This window comes from Labeo rohita, chromosome 1 (assembly GCF_022985175.1).
Source record: "Labeo rohita strain BAU-BD-2019 chromosome 1, IGBB_LRoh.1.0, whole genome shotgun sequence".
NCBI lineage: Eukaryota > Metazoa > Chordata > Actinopteri > Cypriniformes > Cyprinidae > Labeo > Labeo rohita.
The window spans coordinates 27,793,388-27,814,096 of record NC_066869.1 but is presented as its reverse complement, the minus strand read 5'-3'; the positions used below and the strand labels follow the sequence as shown (position 1 = coordinate 27,814,096).

The following is a 20,709-nucleotide window of genomic DNA, read 5'->3' as shown; positions in this document are numbered from 1 at the left end:
AATGAAAGGATACAATATTGCGTTATATTCCAGCAACAAAATGAACAATGGCTTTATTTTGTGAAGAAACATCAAATGCGTATATGGGGCATTCTACAGAAGTGGTTCAAAGTCAGAGCTGTTTTGTCTTTTTCCACAAATTTTGTATGTATGCAAATTGTATAATATCGTATTCATTTCTAGTAAGTGTGCAGTTAATTCTCGTGTTGTATTTTTAGGAAGTTTTGGATTGTCCTCTGCCCAAATTTGTCCGAAACACAGTAATATAATTTAATAGGAAGGTTTACATTGACCTATTGAGATTTTGCCTGTAAACCTATATTTTTTTTTTCTATTTTATTGAAAACGTTTTCAGAGGTAAATCAGTAACAATTTTACCAATACTTCAAGTGTGATTAATTTATGAGATTTGTTGTATTTTGAATCCAAAGGCAAAAAGTTGATCATTCAAACTTAAGGAACATACATTGAACCAAACACCATCATAACATCTTAGCTGATAATTCAGTATACTTTATTTTTGACAAAACATCCCATGTTTTAGTAGTGACACATTACAGAATTTTAACTTGCATACTAAAACATGCTAAAATACTAAAACATTCCATAACTGTACTATAAATGATTTCCGCCAAACAAAGGATTGTGTTCCATTTTCTCACGAACACAACGATGACGTTTTGCTACCGAAACTTCACCAAATGTTTTGATCATGACTGTTTCAGTAGTGACAATTTTAGATACTTTTGAACGTAGCTTGGATTAAACTTTAATCATCACATGGTTCATCACACAATCACATGGTTAACTAGCACAGTTCTGAACAGCTGCACACATATACAAACTAAATGTTATGTAATAACTCTAAAATCAAAAAGATGTTGTTTTTTTTTTTAAAAAAAAAAAAACAAAAAAAAAACAACAACAATGGAATAAAATGCAAAAATTATTTCAATATCAATTTTATAAGTTGACATTTAGGTGTTAGGGTTTGGGACAACCACCTCCCAATTGCAAGAACCCATTAAATGATGATTTTATATACATTAACCTTACTAATATTTTAAATATTATTGTGGGTTTCAACAGATGATAAAAGGATCTTAGTAAACATCTAAGATTTAACTACTTATATTAAAAAAAAAATAATAATAATAATAAATAAAAGAAAGACACAAAAGATAAAGTTAGTTGACACTTTATTATACATACAATAAATCAATTATAATTTCCATGGATCGTGGTTCAAGAGGTACATTACAGACACATACAACGCAAGTTGCCTTGTGTGTATATGGTCAGATTATAAATTCAACTCTTCAGCAGTATTTACAGAAATAACTAAAGAGCCTTTTTACTATGTCATTCCATTCTTTTTTTTTTTTTTTAAATGTAAATGATAGAGTTCAGTTGGCATCCCATAATATTAAACTTATTCATCATAAATTTTATTTCACTTGACATTTTGCCACCAGTGATTGTGATTCTCATCAGCATACATTATCAGCAATCATCCTCTTCCATCATCATATTCAGATTATGAGTAATGTAAAAATGAACAAAAGCATAACAGCACGATGAAATCGCATGGATATAGACAGCTTGCACTTTACAATAGCGAATCTCTTATGCAACTTGCTTTACTTGTACAAAAATAGTATCAATTTATACTTTTAAAGTGCAGTATCTTACATGGGCACTATATGAAATACTAAAAGAACACAAAAAGCCATTTAGTGACATTTTACTCTACCTCCTCTAAAGACGAACAAAAAAAAAAGATTGAATACAGAAAAAAAAAATACATTCTTAAAATAAAGATCAGAGTCAACACAACTTACATAATCCAATTTAAAAAAGAAAATAAACACTTACACTAAGATTTTTTTAAAAACATTAATCTTAAACCAGCCTTTCATGATGTTTCCCATAGGGTTAGGCGCTCCGTAACTCTACATGCTCAGTGTGCATATATTCTCTCAGTGTGCAGATCCAACGCAGTTACGATGAACGAAGCAGGTTGCTGAAAACTTTGGGAGAGAAAATACTTCATTTAAACACAGAAAAATCTCACAAATGTTTAGAGTTATGCATGTTATGAAAAAAAAAAAGAAAAAAAGCAAAACAAATGTGAACCTGGACCACAAAACCAGTCATAAGTAACACTGGTAAATTTGTAGCAATAGCCAACAATACATTGTATGGGTCAGAATTATCAATTTTTCTTTTATGCCAAAAATCATTAGGTTATTAAGTAAAGGTCATGTTCCATGAAGATATTTAGTAAATTTTCTACCATAAATATAATCTAAATTTAATTTTTTTAATTAGTAATATGCATTACTATGAACATTTGGACAACTTTAAAGGTGATTTTCTCAATATTTAGATTTTTTGCACAGTCAGATCAGAGATTTTCATATAGCTGTATCTCAAAATTCTAACAAATCAATCATCAATGAAAAATGAAAAGCTTATTTATTCAGCTTTTAGATGACGTATAAATCTCACTTTCAAAAAAATGGACCCTTATGACTGGTTTTGTGGTCATTACATAAGGTCAGCATTGCATTCTTAAATTTCACACACACACACACACACACACACACACATATATATATATAAATTCAAAAGCTTACGTTGAGGCTCAGAATTAGCACCACGGTTTTTGCCACTCTCAGGATCCTGCTCTGTAAGAAAAAGTACTTTTTAGCTTCTCCCATGAATTAATCTGGTTAAAGTCATTTTCATAATCTCTCTTACTAAAGTTCTGTGTTAACATAACTTACATTTGGACAACACCATACCAATTGTGTAGTTAGTCTCTTTTGAACACTCTTTTAAAAAACTCGACTCTGGTGGGACTCGAACCCACAACCTTTGAATCACTTCTCTAAGTGCAGCTTAGAAGTCCAATGCGCTATCCATTGCGCCACAGAGCCACCTGTTGAGAACCCGAGGGCTTTTGTAATACAAGCAAAGCAGTTCAACTGCCTGCCACGTCATACACCCAACCCCCACTTCCTCTAAAAGAGCCGCGCTTTAGCTGAGCTACTTTAAATAAACCATGCGGCTCCCACAAGTGTTTATATACAGTTGTGGAGCAAGTAATTAAAAGATTCTAAAGAGTAAAACAACTTAGTGAAGTCTAAAGAGCTGTTTTGTTTGTTTTTTGCAATCAGAACTGCTTAAAAAAGTAATCAACTCTCACAAATCAAAACCAAAGTAGTGCTTATATAAGGCTTCTGATTCTTTCACTTAAGAAAAGTACTAAACTCACCTCCTTGCATTTTAAAACAGAGTTTCTTTTTCTGGTACGCAAAGTAACTTGAGGCGGCACCGAGGAGAGCAACACCTACAGAACTGATGATGGCAGCCATGGCTCCTCCTGTGAGAAATTTAAAGAGACAGAACACACAAGAGAAGAAAAGGACGAGAGCTGGTTTTAAACTTCTTTAAGGGTGTGTACTTCATTTCTTTAAATGTTAACCAGTTTAATTAGAGCTTGATGATAAAATGACAGTAACAGGAATTTATCAGGAGGGCAAGCAAAACTGTAATAGTGTTTGCCACAAGAGGGTGCAATAGGAGTTGCCTATTCTCCACAGAAAACTTGGCAAAAGTTACTGTACATGTTGTTCTTCAACTAAACCTGTTTTCAATTGTGCAGATATAGCAACTAGAAGAGTTTACAGCATGCATACAGACTCATTCAAAATCATCCAGCCACTAAATAAAAAGATTTAACTGTACTATAAGTCAGAAAGTCCTCCTAAAGGTGAGTCACTTCTGCATAAAAGTGAGTAAAAGTGAGTCAAATAGTACATATTTGACATTGTGCAATTTACTAAACAAGAAACGTAGTTGCTGCGTTGCTGTGATACCACTGGGGCATGTTATGCAGTGTAAACATGCTGGGCGTTGCCTGCCAAAGCCATTTGTGTGCATGCAGCAGGTCACCTGACCAAACAGCTTTCAAACTAGTCTAAACTAATGACTTGCAAAATAATTTCATATCTGAAGCTATACAGTTTGAACTCCCTAACTGTAGGTGTCTAGATAAGAGGCAGGCGCTAATTAGCTAGCAGACCAGTGTTCCTCACAAATGCTCAATACATTCTCGCCGTGCCATTGTTAATGGCGTTTACACAGTGAGAAACGCTGACAGTTAAAAGAACAAGTCACAGCCGTTGGGGTGTGATAACGACATTAACCAAACAGAGGGAATTCTCACATTTTACTTTATTAAAAAGAAATCACAGATACAAAAAGCTGCTATGTTTCAAGAAATCAAAGCGTGACAACCAAATGAGAGTCTGAATAAAAACTTGAACCAATACATCAAAACAGACACCAAAGATATCAATGTTCAAAGGAGTCTTTCATTAGAAACAAACCCTGCCTGCATTAAAATATTCAAAAGATTAACAACTGTAAATGCAAACTACCATGTGCATCCAATGCCTGTGTGGTAAATGTACCAAAAGGGGGTTTTCCCAACAATTCCATACAGTGCAACAACCGTTTTGGATATAATAAATCTTTTGTGCAGTAGAACCTTTCCATGTTGAAAGTTTATGAAATCACTGATGCCAAAAATGCTGATTATTTTTAAGATACTGAATCAGCCTCTTTTAAACATCAAAAGTGTCTGGGGTTGAAAACATCCTGCAGTTCCTCTACTCTCAATGAGATTTGGGACGGCGTAATCCCTGCATGCGCTAAGCTTTGCAGACACAAACATTTGCCAACTTCAATCCTCTAGTACATTTGCAAGGTCAAGTAAGTAAACCAAGTTTTAGCCAAAAGAAAATTGTGCTTTGATGTTTCAAGCGGTACCGTTCGTTCTCAAGAAAATGAGAAATAAAATGGCAGCTATAAAGAGAGGAAAAGGAAGCGCAGTGATGGAATGCTTAACGTGGCCTTAGGGGTTAGTTCACTGTTCCGTAGAACCATCAGAGAAAAGAAACCCCTCATTTGAGACATGCCATGCAAAACCAGTCAATCTGTTATGTTTACTGGCAAAAATTCAGAGTGTATCTTACGCATTTACATTGCGTAAACACAAGAAGAAGAAAAATAAAAAATAAAAAATTAATGACCGGAAGACATAAAGATATCCTGAGGAAAAATAAGGAGACTACACACATTAAATCTAAAAAAAATGCTATGAATCACAGCCTGAATCATCATTCACTTGAATACTTTATCAGATGCATTACATACTAGGGGCTCCCTCCTACTGTTTTATTATATACAAATACATAATTTTGGTAAGCTTTTGGTAAGATTTTTTCAATGTTCTCTCTCTTATGCTCACCAAAGATGAATTTATTTGCTCAAAAATACAGTAAAAATAGCATGTACTATGAAATAATACATTTTAAAAAGTATACTTAAAATACATTTTAAAATGTAATTTATTCATGTGATTACTCCAGTCTTCAGAGTCATATGATTTTTCATAATTCTTTCAAATATATACTGATTTGAAACTCGAGACAGTTCTTATCAACATCATTTCAATATTGCCAATATTTATGGAAAATCTTTTTTTAGGAATCTTTGATACAGTTGAGGTCAAAAGTTTACATACACCTTGCAAAATCTGTTTTTTTTTTTTTTTTCTTTTAACCAAAATAAGTGGGATCATACAAAATGTATGTCCTGAGTAAGATATTTCACATAAAAGACGTTGACATATAGTCCACAAGAGAAAACAAGTTAAATTTCTAAAAATTAACCCGTTCAAAAGTTTATATACACTTCATTCTTAATACCGTATTGTTACCTAAATGATCCACAGCTTTTCATTTTGTTTTGTTTATTAGACAGTTGTTCATGAGTCTCTTGTTTGTCCAGAACTGTTAAAACTGCCTGATGTTCTTCAGAAAATTCTCACACAAATTCTTTGTTTTTTCAGCATTTTTGTGTACTTGAGCCCTCTCCAACAACGACTGTATGATTTTGAGATCCACCTTTACACACCGAGGACAACTGAGGGACTCATATGCAACTATTACAGAAGGTTCAAACACTCACTGATGCTCCAGAAGGAAAAACGATGCATTAAGAGCGAGGGGTGTAAACTTTTGAACAGAATGGAGATGTGTACATTTTTCTTATTTTGCCTAAATATCATATTTTCATCATTTAGTACTGCCTTTCAGAAGCTACAGAAGATACTTACATTTTTTCCTAGAAGACAAAATAAGTTAAATTTACCCTGATAGTCAAATTCAAAAAGTTTTCACCCCTTGGCTCTTAATGCGTTTCCTTCTGACGCATCAATGAGCGTTTGAACCTTCTGTAGTAGTTGCATGAGTCTCTCAGTTGTCCTCAGTTTGAAAAGATGGATCACAAATTCATACATTCATTGTTGGAAAGGGTTCAACTACACAAAAATGCTGAAAAGCCAAAGAATTTGGTGTGGATCATTTAGGTAAAAAAACTGTATTAAGAGTCATTTTTTAAATTCAACTATTATTTTCTCTTGTGGACTATATGTAAACATCTTTTATGTGAAAAATCATATTCAGGTCAGTATTAAATTAAAAAATTACATGCATTTTGCATGATCCCTCTTATTTTGGAGATTCTGCAAGGTGTATGCAAACTTTTGACCTCAACTGCAAGTAGAAAGTTCAAAAGAACATCATTTATTTGAAATAGAAATCTTTTTAACACTAACCAGTCACTGTAATTTTTGATTGTTCAACTGATGAATAAAACTAGTCATTTCTTTTAAAAATGCTTTTAACCCCAAACACTTTAAAAGTAGGTGAATAGCCTTATAATAGTCCTTTCCAACACACAAAACAACCAGAAAAACCAGTCAATTATACAATAAGAATAATTCCTCACTGCCTCACTTCTAAAATCAGTATAATTAATCATTACTAAATGTGTATTTCATCCTCAAAAACACATGAGCACCAGCAGTCCCAGCCTTACAACCAAGTATAACTTTCAAACCATGTAAACAATGTTTAAAACCCGACACAAGCCAAGAAAGTTACTATCCAGGACGTTTAGAGCTCTGTTTTTTCCTCTGTTATGTTCAGAAGTTGCTGTAACTGCTCTAGCAGGGGCTGTACTACTTGATTAAACTGGGAAATCCAAACACTGAAGCCGCCTGGTATATTATCGACTAGCATCTTGATAATCTGGAGCCACTGCTGGTTAAGATCTGCAACGACAGGCAATCGAAGCAGAGATTTAGGGCACAGCTACTAGAATGAACAGTCAAAACAATCAGTCTTCACATATACTAAAGGTACAACATACAACTATTCACCAAGCATTTACTACTCTGACATAGAAGAAAACATCTGCTAGTGGAAAACCTCAACATGTACTGCCCACAATAATTGTTTGTGTCTGTTGCACCGCCCTGTCCTTGTATAAGAACTGTGTGACAGTTAGTCATCAGACCAACACAGTTTTCATGGTCTTGCACTCTAGGCTAAAATATTTTAGCTTTGTGGTCACACTCATGAACTGTCTCATACTTGATTTAAAAAAAGAATCTGAAAGAGAGGGTATTCTAACTCCACTGGGAAAGACAACATTAGCAAGTAAACCAAGATTCAGAATGGACAAACAGCTATAAGCGAGGAACAGAAAGCAAGAGCGAGCTAAATCTAAGACACCTCCTAAAGATACTCATTTACATACATTTCAGTGGACTCCTTAGGTAAACTCCATAACAACCCTCACTTTGTGGCCAACAGTTTTTCCAAAACAATTACTGATAGATGGAGTGAAAACCTTAAAGGGATAGTTCAGCCAAAAATTAATAATCTTTATTTGTGTTCTGAAGATGAACGAAGGTCTTACGAGTTTGGAACGACATGAGGTTGTGTAATTAATGACAGAATTTTCATTTTAGTCTAAACTATTCCTTTATGTACAATTTAAAAACAATTAATAAATATTATATTTACCTTGAGGTTGTTCAGTGCCACCACCTAATGAGAAAAACAAACAAATTTACATTAAGAAAATTATTAAATCTTTTATTATTCAAGATTACTGTAAAAATTAAACAAACGAGCGAGCACATATTTGTCATAAATGTAAGGAAGTAAATACCGCTTTGATCATTAACATGAACCTCTCCTCCTCCTCGCCCTTCGACCAAAAACAAAAACCACAGTCAGATTCAAAATCACAACACTGATGTACTTCATAGAAAGCACATTTAATAACAGATGCATTCAAGTTAAGGCATTTTGATTGCATTTGGGGCTTGCAAATGGCTTGGTTACAAAACTTGACTATACTTGAGTCATAGAAACCAAAGAAAACCCCAAAGTAAAAACAATAATGATGCAAACCTCCACTTCGGCCTCCATCTGGGTTGTATTCACCACCCTCATTCACATCAACAAGGTCTTTGTCATCGAAAGTTCCACCACCTTAATGAAAAATTAACGCAAAGTTTCATGAGAAAAGCAGTGTAATAACCATAAGAATCAGATTGGGTTTATAGAGCTTTTTCTTCAACCCTCAGGCTTTTTAGTGTGTAAAAATACACTATTTTTAATTTACACAGTTCTGTGCCTGATGGATTTCACTGAATTTAAAAGTGACTGATTATGGGCAAGATTTACTAACAGCGTCTGACCTTATTGAATAGGCATTTGTAGGAGTTTCCCTTTCAGACGCAAAATTTATGGGAGGAGAGTATTAAAGGAGAACTCCACTTCCAGGACAACAATTTACAAATAATTTACTCACCCCCTTGTCATGTAAGATGGTCATGTCTTTCTTTCTTCAGTCGTAAAGAAATTGTTTTTTGAGGAATATAATGGACTGATATTTAAACTTCCAAAATGCAGTTTAAATGCGGCTTCAAACGATCCCAAATGCGGTTATAAACAATCCCAACCGAGAAAGATGGGTTTTATCTAGCGAAACGATCGGTTATATTAATAAAAATACTACAATTTATATACTTTTTAATGCCAAATGCTCGTCTTGTCTTACTCCGCCTGGACTGTTTTTGTTTTCTAGTTCATGACAGTTAGGGTATGTCAAAAAACTCCCATCTCACATTCTCCCTCAACTTCGAAATCGTCCTATATCACTGTTTTACCTTTTTTGTTAAGGGTGTTTGATCTTCTTTGCATGTTCACTTTGCAAAGACTGGGTCTGTACTTCTGCAGTGATGTAGGATGATTTTGAAAAGATTTTTGAAGTTGAGGGAGAAAATACGATTGGAGTTTTTCGACATACCCTAACTGTCTTGAGCCAGAATACACAGAGTTTAGGGAGAGAAAGGCAAGATGAGCGTTTGAGATTAAAAAGTATTTCAATTGTATTTTTTTTTTAATGAAAATAACCAATTGTTTCGCTAGATAAGACCCTTCTTCCTTGGCTGGGATCATTTACAACCACATTTGGGATCGTTTGAAGCCGCATTTAAACTGCATTTTGGAAGTTCAAAATCGGGGCACCATATCAGTCCATTATATGGAGAAAAATGCAGAAATGTTTTCCTCAATAAACAATTTCTTTACGACTGACAAAGGCGTGAGCACATTATATGTGAATCTTTGTTTTGGAAGTGGACTTCTTTAAAATGAAGCTTTTGCTTTTGGCTTGATAAATTACTGGTATTTGCGCCATTAACACACTAAAAAACATGTCTTAAAGCAGGCACTAATCTGTGCCACTCTTAGCAGATTACGCTGAATATTATGGAAATGATCTGGTTTGCGTCTATCAGAAAGTCACATGCAGAATTTTCTCTTTCCACTGGTGCTTTTGTGAAATTTCACTCTAACATTGATTTGCTCTGTTTAGCAAATCTGGCCCAAAATGTGGACACAATCCATGATTTTTGTTAATAAATACCATAAAATCATCTTTCATTTGCAGGTTTATCTGTAAGCTGTGTGTTCTAAAATGATGACAATTTGCCTTTATGAGGATATGCATTCAAAATGTACATTTTCTTGATACCAATCAAAAACAATTGTGCACATTAGTTTCTAGTCAGATTTATGTCCAATCAAATGCTCTCTAAAATCTGAAGTCCCAATTTCCTTGTCTAAATCAGTTACTTGTTCTTATATTTATTAATTCCTATTTAGTACATTGAATATAGTTCAATATATAGAGAACAGAGAATGCATAGAATAGAGAGCAATTTGCAAAGCAAATATGCTTTCCACTGGAGCTCAAATGTTTAGTCAGCCTCTGCATTATAAACAGCACTGAAGAGTTGACAACACTAGTATCATTACCAACATAAATTACATGTTTACAGTTTCATATTAAATCTTAAGAGATAATCTATTAGACAATTTAACAACTGTGGCTTTCACAAGCTATCATGTGCAACTTTGCTGGGCTGTAAACAAAACACTGACTGTTTTTGTTTTTTTGTTTTTTATTAAAGGGACAAACTCTGCTATTTAATGCCTGGACTTCATGTGTAAAACTAAAATGCGTCAACATCTTGCATCATTATTAAAAATACACAATAAACACTCACAATTTTTTCTCAATTAAACATGCAAGAAGAGCCCATAAATGACACCATTAGAAGACCCTAAAAACAGACGTTGGCAGAAACATACCAGTTCCTCGGTCTTTGGGTGGGATCACAGGTTTTTTGGTCTCAGTATCTGTAGAGAGGATAAAAAAAAAAAACCCATATGCCATGATCTGATACTAAAACCTTCTAAACAGCAACTTTAAAACAAGCAGAACAGGAAAACTAATAGCACTGGCAATAGCCATGAATAGCAGCACACGATCTACTAAAGGATTCATGAACTGAGAAAGCAAAATTCCCTTGATATTTTGGCATATAAGAGGTCACTGTACTATAATCGCTTATATATAAGCCTCCTTGCCCTTTGACCAAAAACAAAAACCACAGTCAGATTCAAAAAAAAAAAAAAAAAAAAAAAAAAAAAAAAAAAAAATCACAGCACTGATGTACTTCATAGAAAGCACATTTAATAACAGATGCATTCAATTCATATTCTGATTGCATTTGGGGCTTGCAAATGGCTTGAATACAAAACTTGACTATACTTGAGTCATGGGCTGGACGATATGGCAAAAATTTATATCACGATATATTTCTTAATTTCGGTCGATACGATATAATTCCGATATCGATACGGACAATATTAAAAAGCCTCAGGAAAAAACTGCCGAGGACACACACAATGGATGTCTGTACCTACAAATGTATGCAAACTGAATTTGCAAAGTTAATAATACCTCCAGGCTCCTCCTATTAAAATAATATAATTTTTTAAAAAAAATAAAAACAGTACAAAAAAAAAATAAGGTTCACATTTTATTATATTTAGCCTTTACAATCTGCCACTCTTATTCAAACAGAGTGTTCCAATGAGGAGGATCAAAACAGGAAAGAAAATAGCCTATTACTTCTAAATTATGTTTTTTTTCTATGCAAAAATCTTACGAACATTATAATTGGACCTCAGAGAACAGCACAAAATAATAAAAAAGGCAGCTCATGGCCCCTTCAAGTTGTAGCTTCACATGAATATTTATATTAATACCCAAAATCAGTTATTTTAAAGGGAAACTTGCTATGCTCAACAGAAGTCAGTCAGTCATGTTTTGAAATGACATGAGGGTTATCATGAGTAAATATCATGAGGGGAAAAACAATATTTTTGGTTGGAAGAAAAGGAGGAAAGAAAACGACAAACATGGAAATGACACACAGCCCACAGGTTAACGGAAAAAGCGAAACATTTTTACCTGGACCAAATGCGTCAGACAGATCGAAACCTCCTGAGAACGAAAACACCATGTTAATTTTTGCAATGGCAATTTGATTACTGTACAAAAAAACCACAAAGCGACATCTGATTTTAAGTAGAAACATACATGTAGCAACACAGAAACATTGAAGTGTATGCACAGTTATATTTTACCTCCAGATGGTTTCTTTTTATCTGCAAATACAATAAAAAAAGAAAAAAAGGAGTACATTAATTTTATTAAGACACTCATTTACAAAAAGACAAAAAGCATCAATAAATTACCTTAAATTAGCTCAATAAAAACCTCTAAATTTGGGTTTACTATATACACTGTCTGCACTTTATTTTACAGTGTCCCTCTTGTTACATGTCCTTACTTAAAACTAACCCTAATCCCTAACACTAACTAATGTTGCTAATTAATATTAGTTACAAATATGTTATTAAACAACAACAACAAAAAAATACCTTAAAATAAAAATTAACCCACAAACTTTATAGGGAAGTGTTAATGTATGTATGTATGTATAGTGTTCTCTCACCATCTTCTTTTTTGGGGGGGACCACAACAGGTTTTTTTGGGTCTGTGTACAATAAACAATAGTCAAACAATTTTCATTTTGAGTTTAGGGTAATTCAAGTTTAGTTATTAAACTGAAAAGGGATGGTGGAATTTAACTAGCATAACAGAGGAATTTACTCAACTGCAATTTAAAGAAACTCCAGCCTGATCTAACAGCAATTCGTACATATTTTACGAGGTAGCTAATTTGTATGAATTCATACGACCTCACTCGTACAAATTCATGCAATTTTAGAGGAAACATCACAAAAGTGTGATAAAAATGATAGAATAACAATTCATTCAACTCTTTTTGTGCACATTTCTGAGCCCAAACGGTCTTACCCAAATCGAAGGCATCTGAAAGATCAAACCCTACAAAAACAATGTAAAAAACCATGTTAATTAAGTCTCTGCACATACCACATGCCCACTTAACTGAATTAACACAATTATGGCATTTAAAATATGTTCGGGCATAATGTTAAAAGGTTACCTGAATCTGGGTTTTTGGGTGGGGCTGGTTTCACCGATGGCTTTGCAGGGCCTTAAAATCATAATAACATTGTTAATAGTTTGAAACGACAATATAAAGAAAGATGCGCTACAACAGAAACAAATTTGGGAGTAAAGTTTTCCACATGCCTATCTGAATTAATGCAACAATTATGGCAACTAAAATATGTTCGGGCATAATGTTAAAAGGTTACCTGAATCTGGGTTTTTGGGTGGGGCTGGTTTCACCGTTGGCTTTGCAGGCACTTAAAATCATAATAACATTGTTAATAGTTTGAAATGACAATATAAAGAAAGATGCGCTACAATAGAAACAAGTTTGGGAGTAAGATTTTCCACATTTGCTTGCAAGTTACTTTATTATGTTTAAAATTTTTATATTATATAACATTAAACATCAAAAAGTAGATCATCCTTTACTTACAATCGTCGTCCAAGGCATCACCAAGGTCTAAATCTGCAAGAAGTTAAGTTGTTTTAATATTTTAGTAGCTTTATGTCGTTTAATCCCAACCAAACTCAAGCTTAAATCACTTAACTAAATCAAAATTGTGCATGAATTTTATATACATTTTCAATCTCTGTCCTATAAATACTTAGAAAGGTTTTTTTGCATAGAGGACACATCCAGCCACTTCAACAGCACTCATTGGATTTACTAAGGCCAATATTTTCACTGCAAGCAACAAATTTATGCATATCCAAGCAATACAGTCACACTCCAAATACAGCTGATATCTAAAATATTCATTACAATAAACAGCCCATAAATACCTAATGGGATTTGACTAATTAATTAATGAACTAGGTCATTAGCAATCCAAATTGTTAAATTTGATCAAATGGAAACCAATTAGCCTGATTTGAGCTGAATTATGCAATTTGCATGTGGCTCCACCACAGCACAGTACAAAACCCACAAAAAGGATGCAACTCAAGTGAAGCAACTCGAATGAGACTGAAAGTAATTGTTGAAATCATTCCTAAATATAAAGGCTATTAGCATGGCAGCAAATTTTAAAAAGTTCCTTCTGCATGAGCCGAAACAAACCAGTCTAGTATCTAGAGGGTAAAAGCCTTGACTAGATTAAATGAATGGAATTTGACAGTTCACTTTCACACAAAAACCCCACCCAGCAATACTGTATGTATCTATTGTCTGTCACATTGGATTCCCATTGTGACCAAACCTGCACAACCCTTGAGGTGACATACAGCAAAACTAAATTCATTTTTAGCATAAAAATATTAAACCAACGTTATCTGATATAGACAACACGCGACACACGTGATGTTAAGCGTGCGACTGGGCCTGCCACACGAAACACCCTGGCAGAGGCCGCATCCTGTGGCTTACGTTGCCAGGGCAATGCACTGTTTTCATTATGGTCTACGCAAAACCCATGATGATGACTGGTGGTTGAGTCACAACTGAAACCAGAGCAGCTCTTTTAGCTGTGTGCATGTTCATGCAACCGGCTTACATTGCATAAAAAATACATTTGGGAAATATTACATTTAGAGTTTGGAAAAAGCAAAGTTTGAGTGACGCACATATTAAACGTAAAACACTTATGGCAAGATCTGTTCTGGCCTGTACGTTATGCCTGTCGTACTCTGAGCATTTCTCACCCCCAAAACCCTTTGACTAATCTCAAACTAATCTAAAATCATGATAAAACATTAATGTCCCATTTAGTACAAAGGACAGTAGCCATGGTTTACTTTGAGACTCAATGCAGGAACACAATGGAGGCACACAGGAAGTATGGGTCAACGTCACGGGATCAACAAGTATATTTAGTGCACTGCTCAAACTTGACAGCTGATAATTCAGAGCAAAATTTGATGTTAAAGAGAAAAAAAAAAAAAAGTGACCTTCAAAGTCTAGCTGGAGATTTGAGTTAGCAGAGATGCCAAACAATGAGTTTTTTATTGCTTCATTAACAATGTTGTTTTAGCATTTGGCAAAATTATTTATCATCACTCACTCACATGCCCGCAAAAAAACATTAAATATGAAACAGTACAACATTATGCCACCCATGCATCTGCTAGCATCATGCATTGTTAATGTAAAATTTACAATATTTAAAGTTAGAACAAAAGCCTCAAACAACAGGCAAAGACGCTGTGTACTATTTATGGTTTGTTTTAGAAGTGTAAGTGAAGAAAAAACTGCTCTGTGAGGCAAAGAGGAAACAACAAAAGACAAATTATGCATATAAACTCTGTATTTTAAATTAGGAATAAAAGCAAAGGGAGCAGGGAATGCATGGGCAGATCACTAATCTCAGTTTGCGTAGCTGAGGTTTACACGCATGTCAAACTTTTGGTCTTTGGTCTATTTTATTTTATTTTTTAAATATTACCAAAACTGTGTTACAAAAACAAACGCTTGGTGCTGTAATTCTCTTGCCATTCTTCCCATGGGTTGGTGAGTCATGCAGCTTGTATGTGGAACGATTTCATGGCGAAGACTCCAACCTATAGCCTACTAAGTTTTTTAGTCATTTAAAATCACTCAACCCACTTTTTACAATACAAAATGTTGAATAACTGAGATAGCAGACATATACTTCTAATTCCTCGCTTTAATTTCAACTTAGTAAAACGAGCGTTTATATCGTTCATACGTGTTTTTGGTGCGTTATTTGGGTTATGATACTTCCAAGTGCTACACATGTTACAAGCGCTGTTACCAAAACAAAATGTCAACAGTTTAGATAGGAAACCATACCTTGCGCTCTTGTTACCACAAGACTTGCCAGTAGAAGTAAAATCCACGTGTGTGAAGTCATCTCGCTGTGAAAATATATAAGATTAAAACAAACCTCGAGCAATATCAAAAAATTCCACGAGCATTGAAAGCAACAACTACAAGTTTCTCGAAGGTAAAGCTGAGCAGAACTTAAGTTACCCACCCCTCTTGAGTGATCCAAGCTTGGCCCAATGCTATTCAACAGCTCAGCTGTCTGTACAGTCTAATTAGAGTGATGATTCAAAACACTGTTCAGGGAAAAAGACGCGCCTTGCCACGCCCTACCTGAGCTTTCTGAGCGTTTAAGTATTAGAACAACCTTTGGTGTGTGTGGATAACTTCTTAGAAACAATCTTTATACACAGCAGATTAACAGAAAATGTGTAACTTTGATATATGTTAATTGTGACAAGATGTCGACAGAATCTTTAAGGTGGTGACAATCGTTGAAACAAATTCAGCAGCCTATGTGATTTCTGTCACAGCATTTTAGAATTAGACAAACAACGTGTTTACCTCTAATACGTTAACAGTGCCAGTTCTGCTAAAAAAAAAATCTCTGAACATGCGCTTGCCACAGTTTTGGATGCTGTTCTAATTTTAATACATTTTTGGCATTCGTGGTGACATGGCAATAGCGCCCTCTAGCAGACAGCAAATAGACTGGTTTCTTACGCCATCTAGTGTTAAGCGAACGCGTTGCAACAATAAGCAGCTCTTCTACAAGATTATTTTAACTATGGTAAATATTTTTTGATCTGACTCACTGGGAATTACTATTATGGGATACATGACTAGCGCGGTTGGGATTAAAGTTGAAATAAAACACAACCCATATTATTCTCACCTTTGAATCTGGTAGGAATATAATTCAAGGACACCTCATTTGTAGAACAAAAACCTTAATACCAAGAGCATTACTCATTTTAAAAACCTAAGGTTTGTTTTTTAAAAATGACTTTACGCAACCTAAATATGTAGAGCTATTTGATTTTTCTTTTGTATTTTCTTTGTTTGAAGATCTTTCACATTTAACATTAACATCGTAATGATTATACCTTTTAATTGATTGAATATATCTTTTAAGCAAGCTGTATTGGGTGATGGGTATCCTGAAGGGACCTCGGAGTATCGTGCCCCCTTGCGCAAATGGTGTGAGAGATCACCAATGGATGAGGCAGCGCTCTTTCGCGTGTCATGTTTTTGAAGAGCCCACGCGTTTCACTCTAGGTTCCCCACTCGGCACGCACCAATGCAGATACGGACCGGATCGGACGCTGCTGGCGCCTGAACGCGTATCCATCTTCATTGCGCTCACGGTGGTGTCTGCTTTCTCCAGCTCGCCGGTATCATGCAGTCTTTAATATCCCCAGTCACCAAAGCAATACTGGTTGCACTGTTTATTTTTGCGATCCTGCTCATTTTGTACGTGATATTATGGTATATATGTCGAGATGTGGATTGTGATCACGGAATTTGATTGACATTATTGGATGCGTCTTTAAGGACATGCACCGGGTGTCCCAGCTTTGGCACTGATCAACAAGGGAGCAAAGGGTGACTCTGGTAAGTGCCCTGTGACTAACCTGTTTAACTCCAAGAATGAGAATTTTGAGTGGACAGCACTGATTCGGTATTTTTTATTTAAACATACTGACATTGATTGGGGTGTCCTTTTCCACTAACGTGTTGCGCTTCACTGGCTGTCGGTAAAAATAGCTGCTTTCTTTCCACCTGTTAATGCAGACGCAATACCAATTCAAATCAGTCCATATGTTCAACTTGAACCTGCTCAAATTCGTTTGAATTTGAAATCGGGGAATCAAAAAGGAACAACACAGCACCTTATTCTATCCATGTTTAAATTTAATTTGGACTTTTTCCTGGCGTTTATGAGAAAATAACTTGTTTTGTCATTAAGTATAGCTATATGCAAAGGATACAGTCACTGTATTTCATGAAATCAATTCTTACCTTCCCAAATAGACATCAGAGAGCAAAAAATGAGCAAAAATGAACAAAAAAGTTGAGATATGATATCAAGGGTTATCATTTGTTATAAAGCATGGCATCTACTGAGTGCCATCTGCTTATGGTGTACAGTTTATAGATGTCTCTCATTTGTGCTGTCTGATAAACTAAAGCAAAAAAATGTTACACCAGTTAATCGCACTGGAAGTTTATGGAAACATATGGCAAGCCTGTTTAACATTTATGCATTTAAATCAAATAGTATCTATTTTCGCAAGTAGTATATTTGTATAATTATTAATGAGTATATTAACATTTCACTAGTATTGTTCAATAGATAATTTTGTTTATATTCCAGAGTATTCACTAGTAAGGCTGTTTATTCAATTAGTCATTAGTACGTATTTGTTATATACTAGTACGTACTAGTACCTTATCCTCAATAGTTACAGCAGCGATCCCCAGTGTTAGTTGCATCAGTTTTCCTATTAATTTCTTTAGTCTATTATATTTGATAATATATCAGCTGTTCATAGAATGGTGCATTTCAGTTGCTCCCACCACCTTTTCCAGTTTTACTACAACTATTAATTTTTAATAGTTGCAGGTGTCCAGGCCTGCAGTCCCACTGTCCTGCAGATTTTAGCTCCAGCTTGTCCCAACATACCTACCTGAATGATTTTAGTAGTCCTGAAGACAGCGATTACCTTGGTTTAGGTGTGTTTTATGGGGATTGGAGCTAAACTCCAATCTCTGCTCCTGCACTGTGGCCCTCCAGGAGCAGGAATGAACAGTCTGGTACTAGTAACTGTCAGTAGTTTGTAGTTATCCATTTCAGTTAAATTACTGCTTATTTATAATTGGATACTTGTGTAATACCTGTATCTGTCACCTATAGGTATACCATTTATCTAAATAGCTACCACTTATTTTATGTATCTAGTCAGAAGGCTGTTTTTAATAAAGTTATTAGTAAGATTGAATATATATGTGACCCTGAACCACAAAACCAGTCGTATGTAGCATGGGTATATTTGTAGCAACAACCAACAATACTTTGTATGGGTCACAATGATCAGGTTTTGTTTTATGCCAAAAATCACTAGGATATTAAGTAAAGATCATGTTCCATGATGATATTTTGTAAATGTCCTACCGTAAATACATCCAAACTTAATTTTTTGATTAGTGATATGCATTGCTAGGAGCTTAATTTGGGCAGCTTTAAAAGGCGATTTTCTCAATATTTTGATTTTTTTGCACCCCCAGATTCCAGATTTTCTATTTTGGCCAAATATTGTCCTAACAAACCATACATCAATGGAAAACGTATTCATTCACCTTTCAGATGATGCGTAAATAGTTTCAAAAAATTGACCCTTATGACTGGTTTTAACTCTATTTAATACTGTACAGCCGCCTTGTCACAATTTTGTATTGTTAGAGGCGGTATAAAAATAAAGGTGACTTGACTTGGTTTTGTGGTGTATGGTCACATATGATGACAATATAGAAACGTAAAAATATATGGTTGAGTTTATGAAATAAATTTTAAAACAGCTTGCCATAGAACCGTGGTTCGCCTGTTGTGCGCTGAAGATGTGAGAGCGTTTGGAATTTGGTTCGTTCCTTTAGCCATTCGTTATGGAGAAATTCAAAGAGAACTCACGGCTACAGCTTCATATGTCTTTATATTTGTTGGTTTTGTTTTCATTCACCGGTGTCTTGCCCACAATCAGCGTATCTTCCGTAATCGGCATTATGCGTTATATTTTTTTCATTGTTCAGAGTATATATATATATATATTTATTTCCTCTTTTTCAAAACGGCTACAATTTCACGCCACGAGCATTGTGACTCACCGATTAAATACTCCGCTCTGAACGTGAGAGGAATCTCAAGTGTCAGCACAGTCACCATAGCGCATCATGAGCGCGTCCAACTGCCAAATTGCCCTCGAACCTAGGCCACCTATGCGAGTGAGCTTGAGAAAGAACCGCTAAACCCAGATCAATGAGACAAGTGAACTGCTATACCGACAGAACACAATGAAGCGCTTACATTTCCTACCTGAAGGACAAATAGAGGGCAGGTAGGTTGTAGTTAACCCAGATTTCAATGTGCTTGTTGAAGATGTCTGATTTCTCAACTGAATGCAAAATCATTAAAGTTCAATAAAAAGCTTATAAGGATAATAAAAATCATTTGATATGTAAAGTTTCTAGGTGTATACAATTTTTTTGTGTGATAGAATGATGTGAAGTGTTTCATAAAAATCTTTAAAATAAAGGTTGGCATGTGATTCCATGAAGAATGTATTCATGGAAACTTTCAGTTGCACAAAAGGTTCTTTATAGTATATTATTATTATTTTAGATTATTAAAATGAAAACAAGAATTTGGACCAATTATTTTTAAGAGTATACATTCATAATACATTATTATTATTATTATTTTTACAGAATGACCACAACTCAGTTGATATACTCATTCGGTGTCAATGAAGACACCCAAACTGCCAGGGGTTATTATATTGAATTCAGATTGAATATTGCATATGATGTAATATGGCATAGGTCAAACTAAATCAATCAATCAATCAATCAATCAAAACATACATGCATACAGAAATACATACATACAGTGCATATTTGGCAATGACGTTTTGGATCTTCAAAGTTTTGGTTACCAGGACTTTCAAAGGAGGGCCAGAAATCTTGCAGGTTTCAAAAATATCTTTGTGTTTGAAAGAAGATGAATGAAAGTCTTATGGGTTTGGATCAGGGTGAGTAAATGATGACAGAATTTTCACCCATGCAATGAGCTCATGCAATGAATGCCAACATCTACACTCCATGTGTGCATATGTAACAAATTACGCAACTGTTCTTGGAACAGTGGATCTGGAGAAAGAGAAAATAAGAAGTGGTAGAGAGAGAGAGAGAGAGAGAGAGATGGGGGAGGGTTGGAGCTCCCAGGTTAAAAGTGCTGTTGTTCTGAATGCATTCTGACAAGGAGTCTGTAGATACAAACAAACTCTGAAGGGGGAAATACAACAGCTGTTTTGCTATCTAGCATCCAGAGTAAGCAGAAAAGAGGGAGAGAGAAGATCGAGTTTATGCGTGAGTGCGTGTTT

At 34.8% G+C, this 20,709-nt stretch overlaps 2 protein-coding genes and 1 non-coding gene across 7 annotated transcripts in view; 1 reads left to right on the top strand and 2 right to left on the bottom strand.

Annotated features, from left to right (window-relative positions):
• Positions 1 to 1,182: 1,182 nt before the first annotated feature.
• Positions 1,183 to 15,927, bottom strand: cd99 (CD99 molecule). 3 transcript variants are annotated; one of them, XM_051111299.1, is made up of 16 exons: positions 15,765 to 15,924; positions 15,581 to 15,645; positions 13,265 to 13,297; positions 13,035 to 13,085; positions 12,821 to 12,871; positions 12,670 to 12,699; positions 12,305 to 12,346; positions 11,934 to 11,954; positions 11,758 to 11,790; positions 10,590 to 10,637; positions 8,340 to 8,420; positions 8,095 to 8,133; positions 7,947 to 7,970; positions 3,281 to 3,388; positions 2,640 to 2,690; positions 1,183 to 2,030 (listed from the first exon to the last, which is right to left on the bottom strand). In XM_051111299.1, exons 2-16 carry the CDS (start codon positions 15,639 to 15,641, stop codon positions 2,002 to 2,004), a joined length of 702 nt encoding a protein of 233 aa, XP_050967256.1. In that variant the 5' UTR covers positions 15,642 to 15,645; positions 15,765 to 15,924; the 3' UTR covers positions 1,183 to 2,001. The 3 variants fall into 3 exon arrangements, with proteins under 3 accessions (XP_050967256.1, XP_050967273.1, XP_050967265.1); XM_051111316.1 differs by lacking the exon at positions 12,821 to 12,871 and having other exon boundaries at positions 15,765 to 15,925; XM_051111308.1 differs by lacking the exons at positions 1,183 to 2,030; positions 2,640 to 2,690; positions 3,281 to 3,388 and adding an exon at positions 4,226 to 7,189 and having other exon boundaries at positions 15,765 to 15,927.
• trnar-ucu (transfer RNA arginine (anticodon UCU)) lies at positions 2,851 to 2,942 on the bottom strand. The gene is given in 2 exon segments: positions 2,851 to 2,886; positions 2,906 to 2,942. It is a non-coding gene; the product is annotated as a tRNA-Arg (tRNA).
• Positions 15,928 to 16,696: 769 nt separating the features above from the next.
• Positions 16,697 to 20,709, top strand: part of dhrsx (dehydrogenase/reductase (SDR family) X-linked) — a 53,336-nt gene continuing 49,323 nt past the window's right edge. Inside the window, exon 1 of one of the 3 annotated variants that reach the window (XM_051115086.1) lies at positions 16,697 to 17,167. The gene's annotated coding sequence lies outside the window, so the exon portion shown is untranslated. The remainder of the gene's footprint in view (positions 17,168 to 20,709) is intronic. The other 2 variants (XM_051115064.1, XM_051115075.1) reach the window with 2 other exon arrangements.

Excerpts from the sequence above, each read along its gene's own strand:
- cd99 (XM_051111299.1), bottom strand. The coding sequence starts at position 15,641 with ATGACTTCACACACGTGGATTTTACTTCTACTGGCAAGTCTTGTGGTA. Across the intron at positions 12,700-12,820 it reads ACCCAAAAACCCAGATTCAG|GGTTTGATCTTTCAGATGCC; the intron begins GTAACCTTTTAA and ends TTGTTTTTGTAG. Across the intron at positions 2,691-3,280 it reads CTGTTTTAAAATGCAAGGAG|AGCAGGATCCTGAGAGTGGC; the intron begins GTGAGTTTAGTA and ends TTTTTCTTACAG.